General features: G+C 40.4%; 1 protein-coding gene across 3 annotated transcripts in view; it reads right to left on the bottom strand.

The window, feature by feature from the left end:
• The window catches only part of STAT1 (signal transducer and activator of transcription 1), a 2,295,457-nt gene that overhangs the window by 1,777,585 nt on the left and 495,166 nt on the right, over positions 1-22,706 (bottom strand). For all 3 annotated transcript variants that reach the window (XM_077275645.1, XM_077275646.1, XM_077275644.1), the window contains exon 10: positions 17,582-17,674. In XM_077275645.1, coding sequence (XP_077131760.1) covers positions 17,582-17,674 — 93 coding nt within the window. The remainder of the gene's footprint in view (positions 1-17,581; positions 17,675-22,706) is intronic.

Raw genomic sequence — 22,706 nt, 5'->3', positions numbered from 1 at the left:
AAAAATAACAGACTTCGTAAAAAAAGTGTATTTTGCCTATTTTGGGGTTATGCTTGGGGACCAAGACAGGTTTTGGGCACCACACATAGTGTGCAAAGCAAGTATCGAATTATTACGAAAATGGAGCAAAGGACAAAGAAAAAGCTTCAAATTTGGTGTTCCAATGGTGTGGAGAGAGCCAAAAAATCATCATGATGACTGTTATTTATGGTAAACACAGGTACAGGCACATCTTCACAATGAGGGACAGGCCTTCTTGCAGATTCCATGTTACTCCCATTTTCGTTTCTTATGCTTATTGAATCCTTGCACTTGCACTGCACAGAAATAACAGTCATCATGATGATTTTTTGGCTCTCTCCACACCATTGGAACACCAAATTTGAAGCTTTTTCTTTGTCCTTTGCTCCATTTTCGTAATAATTCGATACATGCTTTGCACACTATGTGTGGTGCCCAAAACTTGTCTTGGTCCCCAAGCATAACCCCAAAATAGGCAAAATACACTTTTTTTACGAAGTCTGTTATGTTTCTTCTATGTTTTGGCAGTGTGTATTCACCACAAATGTAACAGAATGAGTCTGGATCGTTAAGACAACTTCTTCTTGATGAGTTCATGCTTTTCACTGGAAAACAGACAACAACATAAAGTTAGTGCAAAAATCAAGCTATGAACAAACTTTTAGAACACTAATTAACACAAAACTATATTGAGAACTGCTCAGTTCAAGTACTAATCCAAAGAAATTAATGAGATGATGCGTCGCATTTACCAACAAGTGCTATAAATAAGATACAAAAAATGTCAAAAACTTGAGCCAATCTGGCAAAACTGATAGCATATTCAGAATCAGCACCCCAAAAATACCCCAAATTCATTAAAATATTTTGGACACCAGAAAAAAAAAATTTTTTTGTTGACCTGTGTTATCATACGCAAACAAATTTTAGATGGCAACTAAAGACCAAAAAATTCGAAAGATATATCTAGAAGCTCCTCCATCCAGTCATTATCATCAATGGGGGAAGTAGCACCTCATTTTCTGCACCAGAGAGACCTAAAACACGCCAATACTACAAAAAGAGAGGCAATGACAGGAATATGAATAGAGAATATCGGGATGATGCATTAAAGGTAATTAACCTATCCACACATATTCTGACTACTGAGTAGATGTCACTATTGCAAAAGGGTTTAACTTTCTCTCCCTCGTCTCGAATAGACACGTTTTCATCGATAAGAGATGTCCATTTATTAGCAAGAAAGTTGGTCCTACAGAAACTTAATCACAAAAGTGATTTATATGAAATGTTTACAACAAAGGAAGAAAGACGGGCCATTGAAATTTTACAATCTTTATTGGAAGAAAATGAAAGTGTGTTCCCTACACAGCTGGTTCCATCATCAAAAAAAATTCCCCCCCTTATCAATAGTACCAGCAGTTGAAGGGTAGTTAGTGAGGAGATTAAGGAATTGGCACTTAATTCAGGAAATAGATCTAATTTGAGTCATAAAGAAAGAGTGGCCTTAAAAGAAATGACACTTTGGGACGATGCAGTGTTAAAAAATGCAGATAAGGGCGGTGACATTGTCATCTGGCCCAACGAGATGTATGAACATCAAGCCTCCAGATTATTGAATGATTCAATCTGTTATAAAGCATTAACATACAATCCTACTACACAATATCAAGATAAATTGGTAAACAACTTATCAGAAGCATTTGATCAGGGTATTGTTCCCAAGAGACTGGTAGATCTGTATAAAAAACTGCACCCAAAATTGGCGACCTTATACCTAATTCCCAAAGTACATAAAGATGTGAAAAATCCCCCTGAAGATGGATAGTTTCTGGGAACAATAGTCTATGAGGTTATTTGCAGAATAGTGGATCTTTATCTAAAACCTCTTGTCTTTGAACTACCTTCACATGTTAAGGACACCACTGCTGTTCTTGGCCATCTGGACAATATGATCCTGAATGAAAAAATGCTACTTGTAACCTCTGATGTTGAAGCATTATATACCTCAATTAAACATACAGACGGCTTAAGAGCAGCTAATTGGTTCCTCCAGGCCATCAGTATTGAAAAACCGATGGTAGACCTTTGGATTACTTTATTGGAGTTTATCTTAACTCATAATGTATTTACTTTCAAACAAAGGATCTACCGGCAACAACAAGGTACTGCTATGGGGGCGGCTTGCGCCCCCTCTTTTACAAATCTTTTCTTGGGATATTGGGAACGTGAAATTTTTCAGAGCGAATCCATTCCTGGTATTGACAAAATGCAGAAATGGATTCGCTATATTGATATTTTTTTTCATTTTTGAGGGTACTGCTGATGAACTGGAGGAGCTAATAAAGAGGTTAAATGACAACAGATACAACATCAAGTTGACATTTAAATATGGAAGAACAGTAGAGTTTCTTGATTTGTTAATTTCTACGAAACCGGATGGACGCATCTCCACAACAATTTTTAGGAAACAAACTCCTACAAATTCCCTGCTAGAGGCCACCTCTCTCTGCCCATCCAAAAAGTACCATTCAAGGTATACCAATAGGCCAGTTCCTTAGGTTGAAAAGAATTTGCTCTGAGGAGGATGATTTTGTAAAAAAATCTTCAGATTTATCAACACGTTTTAAACAGTAACAGAAATGTCAAAAAGGGCTTCCAGCGAGCTAAAAGTGTGTCAAGAAATTATTTGTTGTATAAGAACAATCCAATAAATATGGAGAGGAACACAGAACAAGAGGCAAGACTAATTACGGACTTTCATTCAGAATGGTACAAGTTTAAACAGATCATTGGAAAACATTGGGATATTTTGACCACTGATCCTATTCTGAAAAGAATTCTATCTCCAAACCCATCTATTGTAGCGAGACGCTCAAAAAACATAAGTGACTATCTTTTTTATAGCCATTATGAACCGAAAGAAGTTGGCAAAGTAGGGATTTGTAAAAATGGTTTCTCCCCATGTGGGTTGTGTAAAGCGAGTTAGTTAAAGATAGGGAATTTAAAAATCATGATGGATCCAGAACTTACGAAATTCAAAAGCATATCACCTGTAGCTCCAAGGGTGTAATCTATCTGGCTGAATGCCTGTTGTAAGATTGCTCTTACTGAGTGTATTGGGACACTCGCTTGGCACGGGATTCCAGCACACAGGCACGGTATTTTCAAACAAAACAGTCTATGTGGTTTATTATGGAGTCATAAGCCACAGAAATATGAACAACAAGCACAGTCTTTACATCAATCTTCACATGTTCAGGGATCCAGTCCTACTCCCAGGACCTCCCAACACCAGCATGTGCTTTTCAGGAAGCCTACTCCCAGGTCTTCAAACACAGGATCCACACAGGAACATACACAGGGACATACACAGGGCCATGTGACCCACACCCTGGTCACATTATGTACCTTGTAACCACACACCCATAGGTGAGGTATGGATCACATGGGCTGGTCACGTGATCCTGACATCACTGCAGGTCCTCAAACATCCGCATTTCCCGCAGGAAAAAGGGGTACAGTGAGCACCCTCACCCAGTGGTGAGGTATGTGGGTAGCCAGACCCTCCCATCTCTCGTAGCTACCCGCAACCCGGACCCAGGTGCACTAAATGACATCTTCAGTGCTTACGTGCTCTAATGACAAGATACTCCGGGTTGCATCGCAGGGAGCATCTATCCCTGTGACACATACCTCCCATTAACCACAATGCCGGACACGGTCTCACTATCACATCCATGCATACCTATGGCCTCAATACGCCTCCGTGCGTATACTGGGGAGACCATGCAGCGCCCCCTACCTGTTACAAGGGTCACTGCATCACACAATGTAGAAAGATTTATGTTGGCCTCACGAGTAGAGAGCTAAAAGTAAGGACCAGAGAGCACTGTTAGGACATCGTGAAGGCGAAAGGTATTACCAATGAATCTGAGTTAAAAACTCTCTCGAGACATTTTTTAAAAATTCCACCAATGTAATCCCAATTTTCTTAAGATTTGTGGTATAGATTTAGTTTCATTGGAATTTAAGAGAGGTGACTTGAGTAAATACCTCGCCCAAAGAGAAAGTTGGTGGATCTTCCAGTTGGGTTCACTAACACCACAAGGCCTCAATGAAAGCTTTGGGTTTGGGGTATTTTTGTAGAGACTGATTTTTTTGCTTATGAGGTTGTTTTTGAATTACACATGCTTATGTTAATTCTATTGTTTTAATCTATTTATTTTAGTTGTGTGTTTACATATCTGATGCTGAGGTGGAGATATCCTGTTGGTTGTCAATTCTGGATCTTTGCCCAGATTGGTGCTTATTTGGTGGAATTCTACCTGAATTTATATAGATATAAACAGAGAATATAAAGGAAGATCACTTTAATAGAATGAAGAACTAGAATTATGGACCATGAAATGGAGATCTATAGTTATGGACCATAGAGAAATTATTGTGAAGCATTTGCACTTTATTCCACATCCTTATGCACTGTATTTAGTGTCATAGCTTTGTCAATCGCGTTTTCACATTTTTTTTAGTGCTTGCTATGACCCTAGGACATTGGATTATTTATTTTTAATCTTTTAAAAGATTGTTATCACAATCATACCTTTATTATTTCACACATTATTAATAAATGTAATATATATATATATATATATATATATATATATATATATATATATATATATATATATATATATATATATATATATATATATATATTATTTAATCTTTAATGTTCATTGGCTATGAACACTAACTGGGATAGATCAATAAATTGTTGTGATAACAACAGGGCTATTAGGATATCTTGTCTTTTTTGTCATTTGTGCAATAAGAATTTGATTACAGCGACGGTAATGAGTCTATATCTCCTTTTCAGCTGATTCCTCCTTGTTTGCATTTATGTAACAAAACTCGGTAACAGTTGTTATAGAGTTTATATCCTTTTTGTAATACACTGTGTGCAGAATTATTAGGCAAGTTGTATTTTAGAGGATCATTTTTATTATTGATCAACAATTATGTTCTCAATCAACACAAAAGACTCAAATATCAAAGCTTAATATTTTTGGAAGTTGGAGTGGGGCTTTTTTAGATTTGGCTATCTTAGGAGGATATCTGTTTGTGCAGGTAACTATTACTCTGCAGAATTATTAGGCAACTTAATAAAAACCAAATATATTCCCACCTCACTTGTTTATTTTCACCAGGTAAACCAATATCACTGCACAAAATTTTGAAATAAACATTTCTGACATGCTAAAACAAAACCCCAAAAAATTAGTGACCAATATAGCCACCTTTCTTTATGATGACAGTCAACAGCCCTCCATCCATAGATTATGTCAGTTGCTTGATCTGTTTATGATCAACATTGCATGCAGCAGCCACCACAGCCTCCCAGACACTGTTCCGAGAGGTGTACTGTTTTCCCTCCCTGTAGATCTCACATTTTATGAGGGACCACAGGTTCTCTATGGGGTTCTGATCAGGTGAACAAGGTGGCCATGTCATTATTTTTTTCTTCTTTGAGACCTTTACTGGCCAGCCATGCTGTGGAGTAGTTGGAGGCATGTGATGGAGCATTGTCCTGAATGAAAATCATGTTTTTCTTGAACGATACCGACTTCTTCCTGTACCACTGTTTGAAGAAATTATCTTTCAGAAACTGGCAGTAGGTCTGGGAGTTGAGCTTCACTCCATCCTCAACCCGAAATGGTTCCACCAGTTAATCTTTGATGATACCAGCCCATACCAGTACCCCACCTCCACCTTGCTGGCGTCTGAGTTAGAGTGGAGCTCTCTGCCCTTTACTGATCCATCCATTTGGCCCATCAAGAGTCACTCTCATTTCATCAGTCCATAAAACCTTTGAAAAGTCATTCTAAAGATATTTCTTGGCCCAGTCTTGACGTTTTATCTTATGTTTCTTGTTCAAAGGTGGTCGTTTTTCAGCCTTCCTTACCTTGGCCTTATGAGTATCGCGCAACCTTGTGCTTTTTGTTACTCCAGTAACGTTGCAGCTCTGAAATATGGCAAAACTGGTGGCAAATGGCATCTTGGCAGCTTCACGCTTGATTTTTCTCAATTCATGGGCAGTTATTTTGCGCCTTTTTTGCCCAACACGCTTCTTGCAACCCTGTTGGTTATTTGCTATGAAACGCTTGATCGTTCGGTGATCACTCTTCAAAAGTTTGGCAATTTCAATACTGCTGCATCCCTCTGCAAGACATCTCACAATTTTGGACTTTTCAGAGCCTGTCAAATCTCTCTTATGACCCATTTTGCCAAAGGAAAGGAAGTTGCCTAATAATTAAGCACACCTTATATAGGGTTTTGATGTCATTAGACAACACCCCTCCTCATTACAGAGATGCACATCACCTGATTTACTTAATTGGTAGTTCGCTCTCAAGCCTGAACAGCTTGGAGTAGGACAACATGTATAAAAAGTATCATGTGATTAAAATACAACTTGCCTAATAATTCTGCACACAGTGTATAGTGATTTACTCTAATTTGTTTTTGCAAGGTATTCTTTATTAATTAGTAATATATTCTGTATTGCACCTGTGCAATTAGACCTGTCAACAGCAGCGCCGCTGAATTTACCTATTTGATGATCCCTTGCATGCTGTTTCCCATTTTGGGATGTGTCCTGACAGCTGAAGGTTTTTTTCTTTTCCCTTGTGCACTTGCGCAGTGTGACAGAATTTACTTTTGGCTTTAAAAGGAGGACTTTTGCTATATTTCCTAGCAACTGGTGACATGCACATGCACAGTATGACGGAATTTAAAGAAGAACAAGAAAAGAGACATGCACAAACGCAGGGATCACCATATACAGTTACAAAATTTTATTAACATCAGTTGACCATACACTACAAATATTAAAAACATTTAAAATCACAAAACTATAAGCAGAATGCACCCAGATGAATAGGGGGAGAAAACTCAAGCAAGAGTCCGCTTGATTACCTGAAGTCCCTAAATCACATAAATAAATTCATTGTGGAATATTCATAATAATAAACACTATCAAAAACAGTAAATTTTTGCTTAATCTAGTATACCTGATGATTGGTGCCCAATATAAACATTAGTTAATGTCAAAGGACCACCAAAGGACAGAATAAAACAGCCCTATGTGTCCCAGATATAAGGTACAAATTGCTCAGTATCCTATCAATCCAGATAACCTATCAGACAGAGAGTGGTCTAGCAGACAGGGGCAAGTGGCATAGGTCACCATGGGGACAAGACGGCGTATATTAAAATATGCGCGCGCACACGGTCGCAAGACACAGTGCAGCCTCCAAGCTACAAGCTTATATGTTACTACTGGTCAAACACACATAGGTGACAGTTACTATGGGGGGTAAAACGATGTATGCCACAAAGTGCATGTGCAAGTGTTTTATGCTGCACAACTTACTCAGGAATCATTCCAACCTCTTGCGACCGTGTGCGCTTGTGTATTGGAATATACGTTGTCTCGTCCCCATGGTGACCTATGACCATGCGTGGTAGACTGTCCTAGGAGCCTGACCTGGGGGTTGGGACGACGCCTCTTTAGTGTGTGACACACAAAATACTTGTGCATGCGCGCTGTGGTGTATGCCGTCTCATCCCCATGGTGATTCTCACCCATGTGTGGTTGACACTTCCGGGAGTGGGACCTGGAAGATGTTATGGCACCGGACTCCGGCGTGGTTTGTCTCTCAGCTGCGACGAATCTGGTAAATTATGAGTGTATAAATATTGTAACTGCGGTCAGATGAGCATGCCACTTGCACCTGAGGAAGTCACTTAGGTGACGACACGCGTTGGGTGGGCTGCATGGGTGCCGGCTCTTGATCCTGGTCTCTTTGAACAAGCACTCACGAGTGTAGCATGTGAGCAAGTCTATTGGGTATTTTTGATGATTGTCTGAAAAATGTTAAATTTGTCTGCTAGACCACTCTCTGTCTGATAGGTTATCTGGATTGATAGGATACTGAGCAATTTGTACCTTATATCTGGGACACATAGGGCTGTTTTATTCTGTCCTTTGGTGGTTCTTTGACATTAACTAATGTTTATATTGGGCACCAATCATCAGGTATACTAGATTAAGCAAAAATTGACTATTTTTGATAGTGTTTATTATTATGAATACTCCACAATGAATTTATTTATGTGATTTAGGGACTTCAGGTAATCAAGCGGACTCTTGCTTGAGTTTTCTCCCCCTATTCATCTGGGTGCATTCTGCTTATAGTTTTGTGATTTTAAATGTTTTTAATATTTGTAGTGTATGGTCAACTGATGTTAATAAAATTTTGTAACTGTATATGGTGATCCCTGCGTTTGTGCATGTCTCTTTTCTTGTTCTTCTTTGATTTGTGTTTTTGACATGCGGCAGGTTGAACACTTAGATGATTTTGTTTGATGGTGCCCTCGATTCTTAGTTTTTTGCTATATGACGGAATTTACTTTTGGCTTTAATGGGAGGACTTTTGCTATATTCCCCAGCAACTGGTAACATCATCATATAGGTATTTGTCTATTGGTGCATCAAAATTTTTCTTTCGGTTTCAATGGGGAGACCTTCTCTAGTCGCGTTTATAAAATATCTCCTAGCAACTGGTGAAGTCACTGTATAAGTATTTTTCTATTGGCCTGACTCCTATATTTAAACACACACCTCTTCCGACTTAGGACACGCCCCCTGAAGAAGCAGGGTGGAGAAACGCGTGCATCGGGGCAGGAGATGAAGGTCTTTTACAGTGGCAGAGCTAGTGAATGTTGTGACATCCAGGTAAATATGAACCCAAGTGTTCCTACCTTTATATGATGCTTCCCTAAACTATTTTTTCTAATGTGCCATCTAAGTACTATTTGGGCTAATGAATACAGGGACTTATATATGCCTTTGGGTGATTAAGTTCTCTTAAAGTATATTCAGCTAGATTATCTATTGGGCATATAATTAAAATTAGGGATTTGCACAAGTCTAACTAGCTTTATTGGAAGAGATTAAAATATACTAAGTATATAAATCCAGCGATATCTGACTCTTGGTGAGCAATACTACCCTCTAGTGGCAATTCAAATATTGACTTGGTTATTTAGTGAAAGCAATTTATTATATTATGAATACAATAATTATTTTTTTTGCACAATGCACTTTATTATATATGAATATGGTTTCTAATTTGCTACCATTTAACATTGCCATGTTTAGGTAAACTGCCAATTTTATGCCAGCTGTAACTTCCTTATGTTACCTCCATTCATTCCAGCTATCTCGTATTCCTGAACCTTTCTAATGGATTTTGTATTTGACTGAATAAAAACTATTATAGTTTTAAAATCAATTTTGTTGTCACTTCTAAATTTTTCTTTGGCACCTACTTGTGAATTTGGTGTATAAAGAATATGGTTATGTAGTTTATTTAGAAATGAAGTGTTGCCCCTTGAATATGGGCTTACTCACAATTTAAGGACTTTTTGTCTTGATCTATCTAATATTTTGCAGTGTTTTACAACATTTTTGGACACCATTTTGCTGCCCCAAAAATCTGTATTTGGCCCAAAAATATTTAGCTACAGTTCTTATATTTATGTCAGTGAGTTGTACGCCACACACATCACATATCATTGCGCTAAATATCTTTCAATTTTAGTACTCCATTATTTTTTTTTTATCTCCTTCAGACGCCTGGTGTATCTGTGGTGGGAAAATATTCGCTTAGCAGGCATACATTGTATAGTTCTGGCTGCTAGCCTTGTTCTACTCAGTATCTAGTGTTTAAAAAAAAAAAATCTAAAAATTTAGACAGTCTTATCTCCGTCAGACACCTGGTGTGTCTGTGATGGAAAAATCTGTGCTTAGCAGGCATACGTTGCATTGTTCTGTCTGCTAGCCTTGGTCTACTCATTATTTTTTGTTTATAAATATTTTAATACATATATATATATATATATATATATATATATATATATATATATATATTTATTAATTAACTGTTTGTTATATCCATCAGAGGCTCGGTGTATCTGTCGTCTCCAAAAACTTGCTTTTCAGGCATAATGATCACATATAATTTTTCTCCACATAAATCCATTTGTATTGAGTTTTTCAAAGATTTCAGTAGTTCATTTAAAATGGGCAAGGCAAGGGACGGGGAAGTGGATGTGATGGTGCATGTAGAGGACAAGGCCGTGGCTAAGCTGAAAGTGGGCCACAACAAAGACCCACATCTTCACGCTCGACCATCCTGTCCCAGTTTCTAGGGGACCGCAGCATACCACTATTGAAGCCAGAGCAGTGTGAAACGGCTGTTGGTTGGATAGCGGATAATGCTTCCAGTCACTTAGCCACCACCACCATGTCTTCCACATGGTCAAGTCTGAGTAGGGATGAGTGTGGACCGGATATTACTCACCCTGATCCTCCTTCCTCCCACCATGCCAAGTGCCCTGAGACAACTGTTCCCACACTTGGACACTCCAAAGAGCTGTTCAGTTTTCCCTATCAAGATTCCGGACTCTCGGCCGGTCAACTTGAAACTTGAAGTGGGGCCAGATGAGATCGAATGTAGCGGTGCCCAATGATTTGAACAGCCACGGTCACATTAAGGCGATGGTGGGAAAGTGTCACAAGAGGTGGACGATGATGAAACATAATTACATAATAACATAGTTATTAAGGTTGAAGGAAGAATTTAAGTCCATCTAGTTCAACTCAGAGCCTAACCTAACATGCCCTAACATGTTGATCCAGAGGAAGGCAAAAAAACCATGTGGCAAAGAGTAAGCTCCACATTGGGGAAAAAAAATTCCTTCTCGACTCCATACAGCAATCAGACTAGTTCAATGGATCAATGCCCTATCAAGGAATCTAGTATATACAGTGCCTACAAGTAGTATTCAACCCCCTGCAGATTTAGCAGGTTTAATAAGATGCAAATAAGTTAGAGCCTTCAAACTTCAAACAAGAGCAGGATTTATTAACAGATGCATAAATCTTACAAACCAAAAAGTTTTGTTGCTCAGTTAAATTTTTATAAATTTTAAACATAAAAGTGTGGGTCAATTATTATTCAACCCCTAGATTTAATATTTTGTGGAATAACCTTTGTTTGCAATTACAGCTAATAATCGTCTTTTATAAGACCTGATCAGGCCGGCACAGGTCTCTGGAGTTATCTTGGCCCACTCCTCCATGCAGATCTTCTCCAAGTTATCTAGGTTCTTTGGGTGTCTCATGTGGACTTTAATCTTGAGCTCCTTCCACAAGTTTTCAATTGGGTTAAGGTCAGGAGACTGACTAGGCCACTGCAACACCTTGATTTTTTGCATCTTGAACCAGGCCTTGGTTTTCTTGGCTGTGTGCTTTGGGTCGTTGTCTTGTTGGAAGATGAAATGACGACCCATCTTAAGATCCTTGATGGAGGAGCGGAGGTTCTTGGCCAAAATCTCCAGGTAGGCCGTGCTATCCATCTTCCCATGGATGCGGACCAGATGGCCAGGCCCCTTGGCTGAGAAACAGCCCCACAGCATGATGCTGCCACCACCATGCTTCACTGTAGGGATGGTATTCTTGGGGTCGTATGCAGTGTCATCCAGTCTCCAAACGTCACGTGTGTGGTTGGCACCAAAGATCTCGATCTTGGTCTCATCAGACCAGAGAACCTTGAACCAGTCAGTCTCAGAGTCCTCCAAGTGATCATGAGCAAACTGTAGACGAGCCTTGACATGACGCTTTGAAAGTAAAGGTACCTTACGGGCTCGTCTGGAACGGAGACCATTGTGGTGGAGTATGTTACTTATGGTATTGACTGAAACCAATGTCCCCACTGCCATGAGATCTTCCCGGAGCTCCTTCCTTGTTGTCCTTGGGTTAGCCTTGACTCTTCGGACAAGCCTGGCCTCGGCACGGGAGGAAACTTTCAAAGGCTGTCCAGGCCGTGGAAGGCTAACCGTAGTTCCATAAGCCTTCCACTTCCGGATGATGCTCCCAACAGTGGAGACAGGTAGGCCCAACTCCTTGGAAAGGGTTTTGTACCCCTTGCCAGCCTTGTGACCCTCCACGATCTTGTCTCTGATGGCCTTGGAATGCTCCTTTGTCTTTCCCATGTTGACCATGTATGAGTGCTGTTCACAAGTTTGGGGAGGGTCTTAAATAGTCAGAAAAGGCTGGAAAAAGAGATAATTAATCCAAACATGTGAAGCTCATTGTTCTTTGTGCCTGAACTACTTCTTAATACTTTAGGGGAACCAAACAGAATTCTGGTGGGTTGAGGGGTTGAATAATAAAATGACCCTCTGAAACAACTTTTCACAATTTAAAAAAAAATAAACAAAGAAATAACATTCTTTTTTTGCTGCAGTGCATTTCACACTTCCAGGCTGATCTACAGTCCAAATGTCACAATGCCAAGTTAATTCCAAATGTGTAAACCTGCTAAATCTGCAGGGGGTTGAATGCTACTTGTAGGCACTGTATAACATGTAACACTATACTTTTCAAGAAATGCATCCAGGCCCCTCTTAAATTTAAGTAATGAATCACGCATTACAACATCATACGGCAGAGAGTTCCATAGTCTCACTACTCTTACAGTAAAGAATCCGCGTCTGTTATTATGCTTAAACCTTCTTTCCTCCAGACGTTAAGGATGCCCCCTTGTCCCTGTCTCAGGTCTATGATTAAAAATAATTGCCAGAAAGTCAGGAGGAGGAGCAGGGTGCAGATGTGGAAGACGAGGTGTGGATGACATACTGACTGACCCAACCTAGCAGGAGGACATGCAGAGCGAGGACAGCAGCACACATGGGGAAGGAGGCATATCACCCCAACAGGCAGGAATAAGCAGTGTGGGGGCCACAGAAAGAAGGCATGCATCCGTTCCCCGTAACACCAACATGACGGAAGTTGCCACTCCAACTGTTAGATCTCCCCGAGTCAGGTTATTTTTTAAAGACTCTGCTTATAACCCTAAATAGGCCATTTGCAGCACCTGCCATGCTCGCATCAGCAGGGGAAGCAAAACTACCGGCCTGACCACCACCAGCATGATCAGGCACATGGCAGCAAAGCACCTGACTTTGTGGGCAGAACCCCAGGCTTCAGGAACACTGTCTGCAGGTGACACCACTGCTTCTTCCACTGTTTTGCGTAGAAACCAATTCCCAGTCCACCGTGCATGTGAAGATGCCTCTGGCTCTTTACCTGTTGTTGTCCACAGTCAAGCAGCACCAACATCAAGCCTGTCCACATCATAGTGCCAGCCCAGCCTTCAGTTGTCTATACCCCAGTCATTGGAAAGCAAGCAGAAATACCCAGCCAACGCCCCACAGGCCACAGTACTAAATTCTAACATTTCTCATCTGCTTGCGCTCGAAAAGTTGCCTTTAAGGCTCATTGAGACAGAAGCTTTCTGCAACCTGATAGTGGTGGCCTTCCCAAGGTACTCAGTCCCCAGTCACCACTATTTCTCCCAGTGTGCCGTACCGGCATTACACCAGTATGTTTCTCACAACATTACCTGTGCTCACAACAATGGTTCTACTGGGAAAATCCACCTAACCACGGACATGTGGACAAGAGCTTGTGGATAGGGACGGTACATCTCACTGAAGGCACACTGGGTTAACATAGAGGAAGCCGAGACCCAGTCAGACTTTGGGATGGAACACATCCTCCCCACGCTGAGGACTGCGGGCCCCTACAGTCTACAGCTCCTGCTCCTCCTCCTCCTCCTATTCAGCCTGTCTCTGAAATGAACACATCAGTCAGGAACTGGAAGCACTGCAGCACTGCCTCAGCAACACGCTGTGATGAAGCTAATCTGCTTAGGTGACAAACCGTACAATGCTGAAAAGTTGTGGACAGGGATGAAAGATCAGTCAGATATTTGGATGACACCACTGAACCTACAGCCAGGCATGGTTGTGTGTGACAATGACCGGAACCTGGTGGCGGCTCTGAGGCAAGGTGAGCTCACACACGTACCTTGCCTGGCCCATGCGCTTAACCTCGTGGTTCAAAGTTTTCTCAAAAGCTACCTGGAGCTGCCAGATCTGCTAGTCAAAGTATGCCATCTGTCTGCAAATTTCAGAAAGTCAGCTACAGCTTCAGCCGCCCTTGTCGTGCTTCAGCAGTGCTTGCAGTTCCGGCTCACCGACTGATGTGTGATGTCCCCACGCGTTGGAACTCTACACTGCATATGTAGGAAATGATTTGTGAGCAGAAGAGGCAGTTGTTGACTACCAGCATCAACAAGGCCGCTGATTTTCAGTTCAGATTCCACACATAAGACCTCAGGAGTGGACATGGATGTCAGACATATGTACCATTCTCCAAAACTTTGAGGACTGCACCAAGATGGTGAGCAGCGATGATGCCATAATTAGTATCCCCATCCTCCTTCTCTGCATTCTGAAAACATCTCTGCTCACAATTAAAGAGGATGCATTGCAGGCAGAGCACAAGGACATGTAGCAAGGAACCATACAGGGTGATTACACTCAGCCCAGCCTCATGTCATTCCAACGTGAATTGGTAGACAATGAAAGGAGGAGGAGGAGAAGGAAGAACAGGAGCTACTTTCATGCACTATAGACGGTACTGCAATCATAGCTGTCATACCATCTGTTCAGCGGGGATGGCCTGAGGACAGGGAGGAGGACAGCATGGTCAGTCGTTCTGTTGGTGAGGACACGGAAGTCTTGCCTGTTAGAAGTCTGGCACGCATGGCTGACTTTATCTTGCACTGCGTTTCCCGTGACCCTTGCATTCTTAAAATTTTCGGGGACACTCATTACTGGTTGGTGACACTTCTAGACCCCTGCTACAAGGATAACTTTCAATCTCTTCTTCCAGAGGCAGACAGGTGTACAACAATGTTGCAGTACCAGAGGGCTCTTGTATCGGAATTACTTAAAAAATTCCCATGTGAGAATGCTGGCAGCAGACGTCAGAGTTTGTTGTACAACCAAGGTGTCCAAGCGAGAGAGACAGAAGTACAATCCAGCTCAGGCATTGGAACAATGGCAAAGTTCTGGGACAGTGTTTTCAGACTCCCATCGTGCTGGCACAGAGGCAAGGGGTGCTGTCACAAGAAGTGCAATGTTTGGGAAGATGCTGAGGGAGTACCTTTCAGATTGTACAAACGTCCTGCTTGATTCCTCTGTGCCTTTTAATTATTGGGTATCCAAGCTGGAAACGTGGCATGAACTGGCTCTCTACCCCTTTAAGGTCCTGGACTGCTGCTAGCTTTCTGTCACAGAGGGTTTTTAGTGGCGCTGGTGGAATTATAGCAGATAAGCGCATCCGCCTGTCAACTGAAAATGCTGACAGGCTGACTCTTATAAAAATCAACAAGGGCTGGATCAACGGCAGTGACCCAAACAAGTTCAAACAAAACGTTCCTTTATTGTGTTACTTCACACAGTCTACACATTATACAGCTTCTTCATACAGTCCATTAGTAATACATGGCTATATGATGCAGTCAATAAACAGGCCGAACTTCCATCTGTCCAGTTTGCCTGGGTGACCACAAAGGCTCGGACTGGCCCATAGGGTAACAGGGGAATCCCCCGGTGGGCCCCTGTGCAGATCTGCGCCCCCAACCCCACTGTATGAGCAGTACTTGGCATAACTCAATTGATCCTGTATAGAAAAAAGCAACATCTCATCATTCATTAATCAAACTACCCAATGTATTCTTATATAGAGATATAGGTAAATTTGTGAACGAGGGTAGTGTAATATTTGTGTGCAAGTGGGCCCCCAAAGTCAGTGTTACTGGTGGGCCCTTGGCACCCCAGTCAGACACTGGTGACCACACGCCGGTATCAAGTCTCTGTACTCACTCAGTGCACTGCACTCTTTATCCTCTGGATTGCAGCTGGGTAAACATAAGACAGCCCAGGGTGTCAGTCTCTTTGGTTCCTTCTGCCTCTGTGTTGCTCCACACAGAGAGAGCTCTGCAGACAACTGCTCTGTCTGCTTCCAAGCTCAACACTGACACACCTCCCCCTCTACTAAAGGGCTTTTAATCAGTCACTGCTTCACTCTTCTAATTACAGCCACACCTGTGTCTGCAGTACGCCCTCATGGCCTCACTACGCTTCCATGCACATTCTGGAAAGCACATACAGCGCCCCCTAGCTGTATCAGGGGTCACTGCCTCACAATAAATAAATAAATGTATATATATATATATATATATATATATATATATATATATATATATATATATATATATATATATATATATATATATATATATATATATATATATATATACACAGTACGGACCAAAAGTTTGGACACACCTCATTTAAAGATTTTTGTGTATTTTCATGACTATGAAAATTGTACATTCACACTGAAGGCATCAAAACTATGAATTAACACATGTGGAATTATATACTTATGAAAAAAGTGTGAAACAACTGAAATTATGTCTTATATTCTAGGATCAAGAGAATGCCAAGAGTGTGCAAAGCAGTCATCAAAGCAAAAGGTGGCTACTTTGAAGAACCTATAATATAAGACATAATTTCAGTTGTTTCTCACAGTAAACCATTTTATATCCGCTATATTTTTACATATTCCTCACTAATAATGTTAGTAGTTTGTGTGTGCAAAATTTGGGAGCTCTAGGTGTTAAAATAAAGGGTTAAATCACGGAAAAAACTGGCGTGGACTCCCGCGCAATTTTCTCCACCAGAGTGGAAAAGCCAGTGACTGAGGGCAGATATTAATAGCCTAGAGAGGGACCGTGGTTATTGCCACCTCCCCGGCAATAAACATCTGCCTCCAGCCACCCCAGAAAAGGCACATCTGTAAGATGTGCCTATTCTGGCACTTAGCCACTCTCTTCCCACTCCCGAGTAGCGGTGGGATATGGGGTATTAAGGGGTTAATGTCACCTTGCTAATGTAAGGTGACATTAAGCCTGGTTAACAATGAAGAGATGTCAATAAGACACCTATCCATTATTACTCCAATAGTAGTAAAGGGTTAATAATACACACACACATTATTAAAAATGTATTTTAATGAAATAAACACATGGGTTGTAATATATTTATTGTACGCTCAATCCACCTGAAGAGTCTCCTGTTAAAAAAGGAAAATAAAAAAGCAACAATATCCCATACATGTCCGCCGTACAGTCATGTCCCAAGCTGTAAATCCATCTGAAGGGATTAAATACATTTACAACCAGAAGCCTGCTAATGCAGCCGCTCATGGCTGTAAAAGATTGGGGAATGAATGGAATGCAGGTAACGTAGCTTCATTGACTTGCGGTGCTGTCATAGAAGCTGCGCCCCCTGGTGGCATAAACTCATAAGGAAGAAAAATTCCAACGCTACAGTTCATATAATGTGTAGATTTCTGTTGCCAATATCATTTCATAAAAGATTGGGATATTTAATACAAAATCTATACATTTTGAAGAAAACTTAGACCAAAATGTACCTATTATGAGTTCCATAAACATCACATGGAAATAACTACAACATTTAGATTCTAAATTTGAGAAATATTCCATACCTTAATTTCACTGTGAACTGAACTCCAGTTTTTAAAACCAAGGGTCGCTGTGGGTGCGTTGGCATACAGGGTTGCCTCTCAACCACGAAAGAGCTGTAGTGAAACAAAATAATATATAAGAAGTTACACAAACCACAACATAATGGCATTGAAAATTATAACTCGTCTAACAAAAATGTGCTGATATATGAGATGAAAATTGGATTTGGTACTTCATTGATAAAAAAAATAAAAAAATAAGAATAAATTTGCAAGAGCCCAACCCTTAAAAGGTTTAACACCATAATACAAGTTCCAATTTAGTACATAACTAGATCAGGGCAAGAAAGAGGACACTTTTCATGCTCTTACATGATATAATTACAAGTGCAATCCATTAAATTATACACAAAAACCTTAGTTCACAAAAACGGTCAAAATATAGAGTCCAAAAGTTCATTCTGACCACTGTATCTTTATGAGGTAATAAACTCTAGAACGCTTCAATGGATCCTGGTGATTCTGAGGACTGTTTTTTCGTGACATGTTGTACTTCATGATGGTGGTAAAAAAAAATTGATATGACTTACAAAAGCATATTTATGAAACAAACAGAAATTTGGAAAAATTTTGAAAATGTCACTATATTCCAACTTTGATATCTTTAACATTTCTCACATGTCTACTTTACAGCAGCACAATTTTGGAACCAACATTTTTTTTTTTAAGGAATTTATAAAAGTTAAAAGTTGACCAGCGATTTCTCATTTTTTACAACACCATTTCTTTTTAGGAACCACATCACATTTGAAGTCACTTTGAGGGGTATATAAGATAAAAGATAAAAGTGACACCATTCTAAAAACGGAAGGAAAAGTGCTAGGAGGTTTTTGTCCTGATGAAGGAGTCGGGTGTGACATTGAAACGGGTTGACCTGTAAATCTTTTAATAAAATCAGTTGATTTTATCCTGCTTTTGAGTCCTCATCAGCAGCGCAGTCGATGACACCTCCTTCTTTCTTTTTATTCAGCATTCTAAAAACTACACCCCTAAAGGTGATCAAAACCACATTCAAGAATTTCTCTCTTTAGGCGCTTCACAGGAATTTAATGGAAAAAATTTTTAAAATTTTTTTTTTCACAAAGCAATTACTTCAGATACAAATTTTTATTTTTGACAATGGTAAAAGGAAAAGATGGACTTCAAAAATAGTTTGTAATTTCTTCTGAGCATACCAATACCCCATACCACATAAGAGGGGGGAAACCACTGTTTGGGTGCAAGGCCAATCTCGGAAGGGAAGGAGCACCATTTGACTTTTTGAATGCAAAATTTGCTGGAATAATTGGTGTACTCCATGCTGCATTTGGAGAGACTCTGACACAAAATATTGAATCTTCATAAGGGTAACAGGAGAAATTGCACCATAGAATTTGTTGTGAAATTCCTCCTGAGTACGGAGATACCCAACACGATGAAGAAAACTACTATTTGCGCGCATGGCAGGGCTCGGAAGGGAAGGTGTGTCATTTGACTTTTTGAATGTAAAATTTCCTGGGAATGATTAGTGGATGTCATGTCCCATTTGGAGAGCCCCTGATGTGCCTGAACAGTGGAAACTCCCCACTAGTGACCCCATTTTGGAAACTAGACCCCTCAAGGAATCTATTTAGAGTTGTGGCCAAAAGTATTGTCACCCCACCTATTATGTCAGATAATACTCAGTTTCTTCCTGAAAATGATTGCAAACACAAATTCTTTGGTATTATTATCTTCATTTAATTTGTCTTAAATGAAAAAAAAAAACACAAGAGAATGAAGCAAAACATTGATCATTTCACACAAAACTCCAAAAATGGGTTAGACAAAAGTAATGGCACCATCAGCCTAATACTTGGTTGCACAACCTTTAGCCAAAATAACTGCGACCAACCGCTTCTGGTAACCATCAATGAGTTTCTTACAATGCTCTGCTGGAATTTTAGACCATTCTTCTTTGGCAAACTGCTCCAGGTACCTGATATTTGAAGGGTGCCTTCTCTAAACTGCCGTTTTTAGATCTCTCCACATGTGTTCTATGAGATTCAGGTCTGGACTCATTGCTGGCCACCTTGGAAGTCTCCAGTGCTTTCTCTCAAACCATTTTCTAGTGCTTTTTGAAGTGTGTTTTGGGTCATTGTCCTGCTGGAAGACCCATGACCTCTGAGGGAGAAACAACTTTCTAACACTGGGCCCTACATTATGCTGCAAAATTTGTTGGTAGTCTTCAGACTTCATAATGCCATGCACACGGTCAAGCAGTCCAGTGCCAGAGGCAGCAAAGCAACCCCAAAACATTAGGGAACCTCCACCATGTTTGACTGTAGGGACAGAGTTCTTTTCTTTGAATGCCTCTTTTTTCTCCTGTAAACTCTATGTTGATGCCTTTGCCCAAAAAGCTCTACTTTTGTCTCATCTGACCAGAGAACATTCTTCCAAAACGTTTTAGGCTTTTTCAGATAAGTTTTGGCAAACTCCAGCCTGGCTTTATTATGTCTTGGGGTAAGAAGTGGGGTCTTCCTGGGTCTCCTACCATACAGTCCCTTTTCATTCAGATGCCGACGGATAGTACGGGTTGACACTGTTGTACCCTCGGACTGCAGGGCAGCTTGAACTTGTTTGGATGTTAGTTGAGGTTCTTTATCCAACATCTGCACAATCTTCCATTGAAATCTCTTGTCAATTTTTCTTTTCCGCCAACATCTAGGGAGGTTAGCCACAGTGTCATGGGCTTTAAACTTCTTGATGACACTGCGCACGGTAGACAAAGGAACATTCAGGTCTTTGGAGATGGACATGTAGCCTTGAGATTACTCATGCTTCCTCACAATTTGGTTTTCAAGTCCTCAGACAGTTCTTTGGTCTTCTTTCTTTTCTCCATGCTCAATGTGGTACACACAAGGACACAAGACAGAGGTTGAGTCAACTTTAATCCATGTCAACTGGCTGCAAGTGATTTAGTTATTGCCAACACCTGTTAGGTGCCACAGGTAAGTTACAGGTGCTGTTAATTACACAAATTAGAGAAGCATCACATGATTTTTCAAACAGTGCAAATACATTTGTCCACCCTTTTTTATGTTTAGTGTGGAATTATATCCAATTTGGCTTTAGGACAATTCTTTTTGTGTTTTTTCATTTAAGACAAATGAAATGAAGATAATAATAACAAAGAATTTGTGTTTGCAATCATTTTCAGGAAGAAACTGAGTATTATCTGACAGAATTGCAGGGGTGTCAACACTTTTGGCTACAACTGTAGATGCATAGTGAGCACTTTGAATCCCCAGATACTTCACAGAAGTTTATAATGTTGAGAAGTGAAAATATTAAAATCATATATTCCTCACAAAAATGTTATTTTAACCTCAAATTTTGTATTTTCATAAAGGTAAAAGGGGAAATTGCACCATACAATTTGCTTTGCAATTTGTCCTGAGTACGCCGATACCTCATATAAGAGGGAATACCACTTTTTGTGTTTTTTTCGCGTTTTTATAGCGAAAAAAAACCCCAAAAAGGCGAAAAATACTGAACGTGTGCACATGGCCTAAGAGCTATCAAAGGTTTTGTTTGGCAAGAGGGATTCTGTTTGTCATCTATTGATATTGAAAGCCTGTACACTAGAATTCCACACGTGATGGGGGTAGAAGCAGTGTGATAAATTTTGGCTAACACACCTACTGATGCCAACACAGTAGAATTCATTTGTGAAAGTTTAACCTTCATTTTAAACCATAACACGTTTAAATTTGATACGACATGGTACACACAAACGGAGGGCACAGCCATGGGCACGCCAGTAGCTTGTACGTTAGCTAATTTATTTTTAGCCATTTTTGAGGATAAATACATCTACTCCATTAATAACCCTTACTTCAAGCACATCAAGCTGTATATAAGATATGTCGACGACATCTTCGTGGTGTGGGATGGTACCCGGGAGGACTTTGCAGCTTTCATTGACCACCTGGGTACCACCAACACCATGAATATGAAGTTCACATCGTGCTTTGGGGGCACCGAGCTGGATGTTTTAGATGTCAAACTTAGGGTGGAGTCAGGCGGTCTTCATACAGAAATACATCGCAAACCATCAGCCTCCAATTCATTGCTACACTATGATAGTGCACACCCAGTTGTACACTAAGCATGCTCTTCCATACAGCCAGTTTTTAAGAGTAAAAAGGGTTATTAGTAGTGTTAGTGGGTTTAGGCAGCAATCCCAGGAGCTATACAAAAGATTTGAAAAACGGGGTTACCCTCGTTCTGTGTTGGATAATGCGCTGAATAGGGCTATGCAGAGTAATGACAATGAGCCTTTTAGGCGTGGGGGGAATAGAACGAAAACAGATAGAGACGGCAAGAAGTTTGTGTTCAGTTTTAAATATGGGCCAATGGACGCTCAAATTAGATTAGCGGTCAGAAGAAATTGGCACATCTTGGAGAAATATGCGGATTTAAAAGAGATAGTGGATAGGGGCCCTTTGTTCGCTTGTAGACGTGGTAGAAATATAAAAGATTGTCTAGTGCGGAATCGGTTTGAAACAGAACGTGGGAATTGGTTGGGAGCCAGCACCCCTAAGGGTAATTTTAAGCGCGGCTAATGCAATTTTTGCTTACTGCACCTTACAGGGGATACGGTACAGGTTGGCTCTATTTATCACCGTGTCCGTGATTTTATCTCGTGCAACACTACACATGTTGTATACATAATATTTTGCCCATGTGGGTTTTTTTTTTATATAGGCAAGACGATTCGGCCTTTATTTATAAGAATTAGGGAACACCTCAATTCTATACGCACAGGGAAGGGGGTTCCCCGCTTAATTAATCGTATAAGACAGATGCATGAGGGTAATGCAAGAGTATTGCGCCTTGCAGGTCTGGAAAGGGTTGACTCACCATGTCAAGGAGGAGATTGGCATCGACTCCTCTTGAGAAGAGAGGCCAGGTGCCACTAGCGCTACAGGTCCCATAGGTCTCAATGATAAAATTGACATGGCAGTCTTTTTATGATGCGGTGTTCTACAGTTTATTTGTATCTTGTATAATGTTGTCTGGGCTTTTGTTTTTATAGTTTTTAATTATGTGTCACAGTTTCGCT

Source organism: Ranitomeya variabilis, chromosome 7 (assembly GCF_051348905.1).
Source record: "Ranitomeya variabilis isolate aRanVar5 chromosome 7, aRanVar5.hap1, whole genome shotgun sequence".
NCBI classification, from domain to species: Eukaryota; Metazoa; Chordata; class Amphibia; order Anura; family Dendrobatidae; genus Ranitomeya; species Ranitomeya variabilis.
The sequence above is the reverse complement of the archived record's forward strand: the minus strand, read 5'-3'. Positions and strand labels throughout refer to the sequence as shown.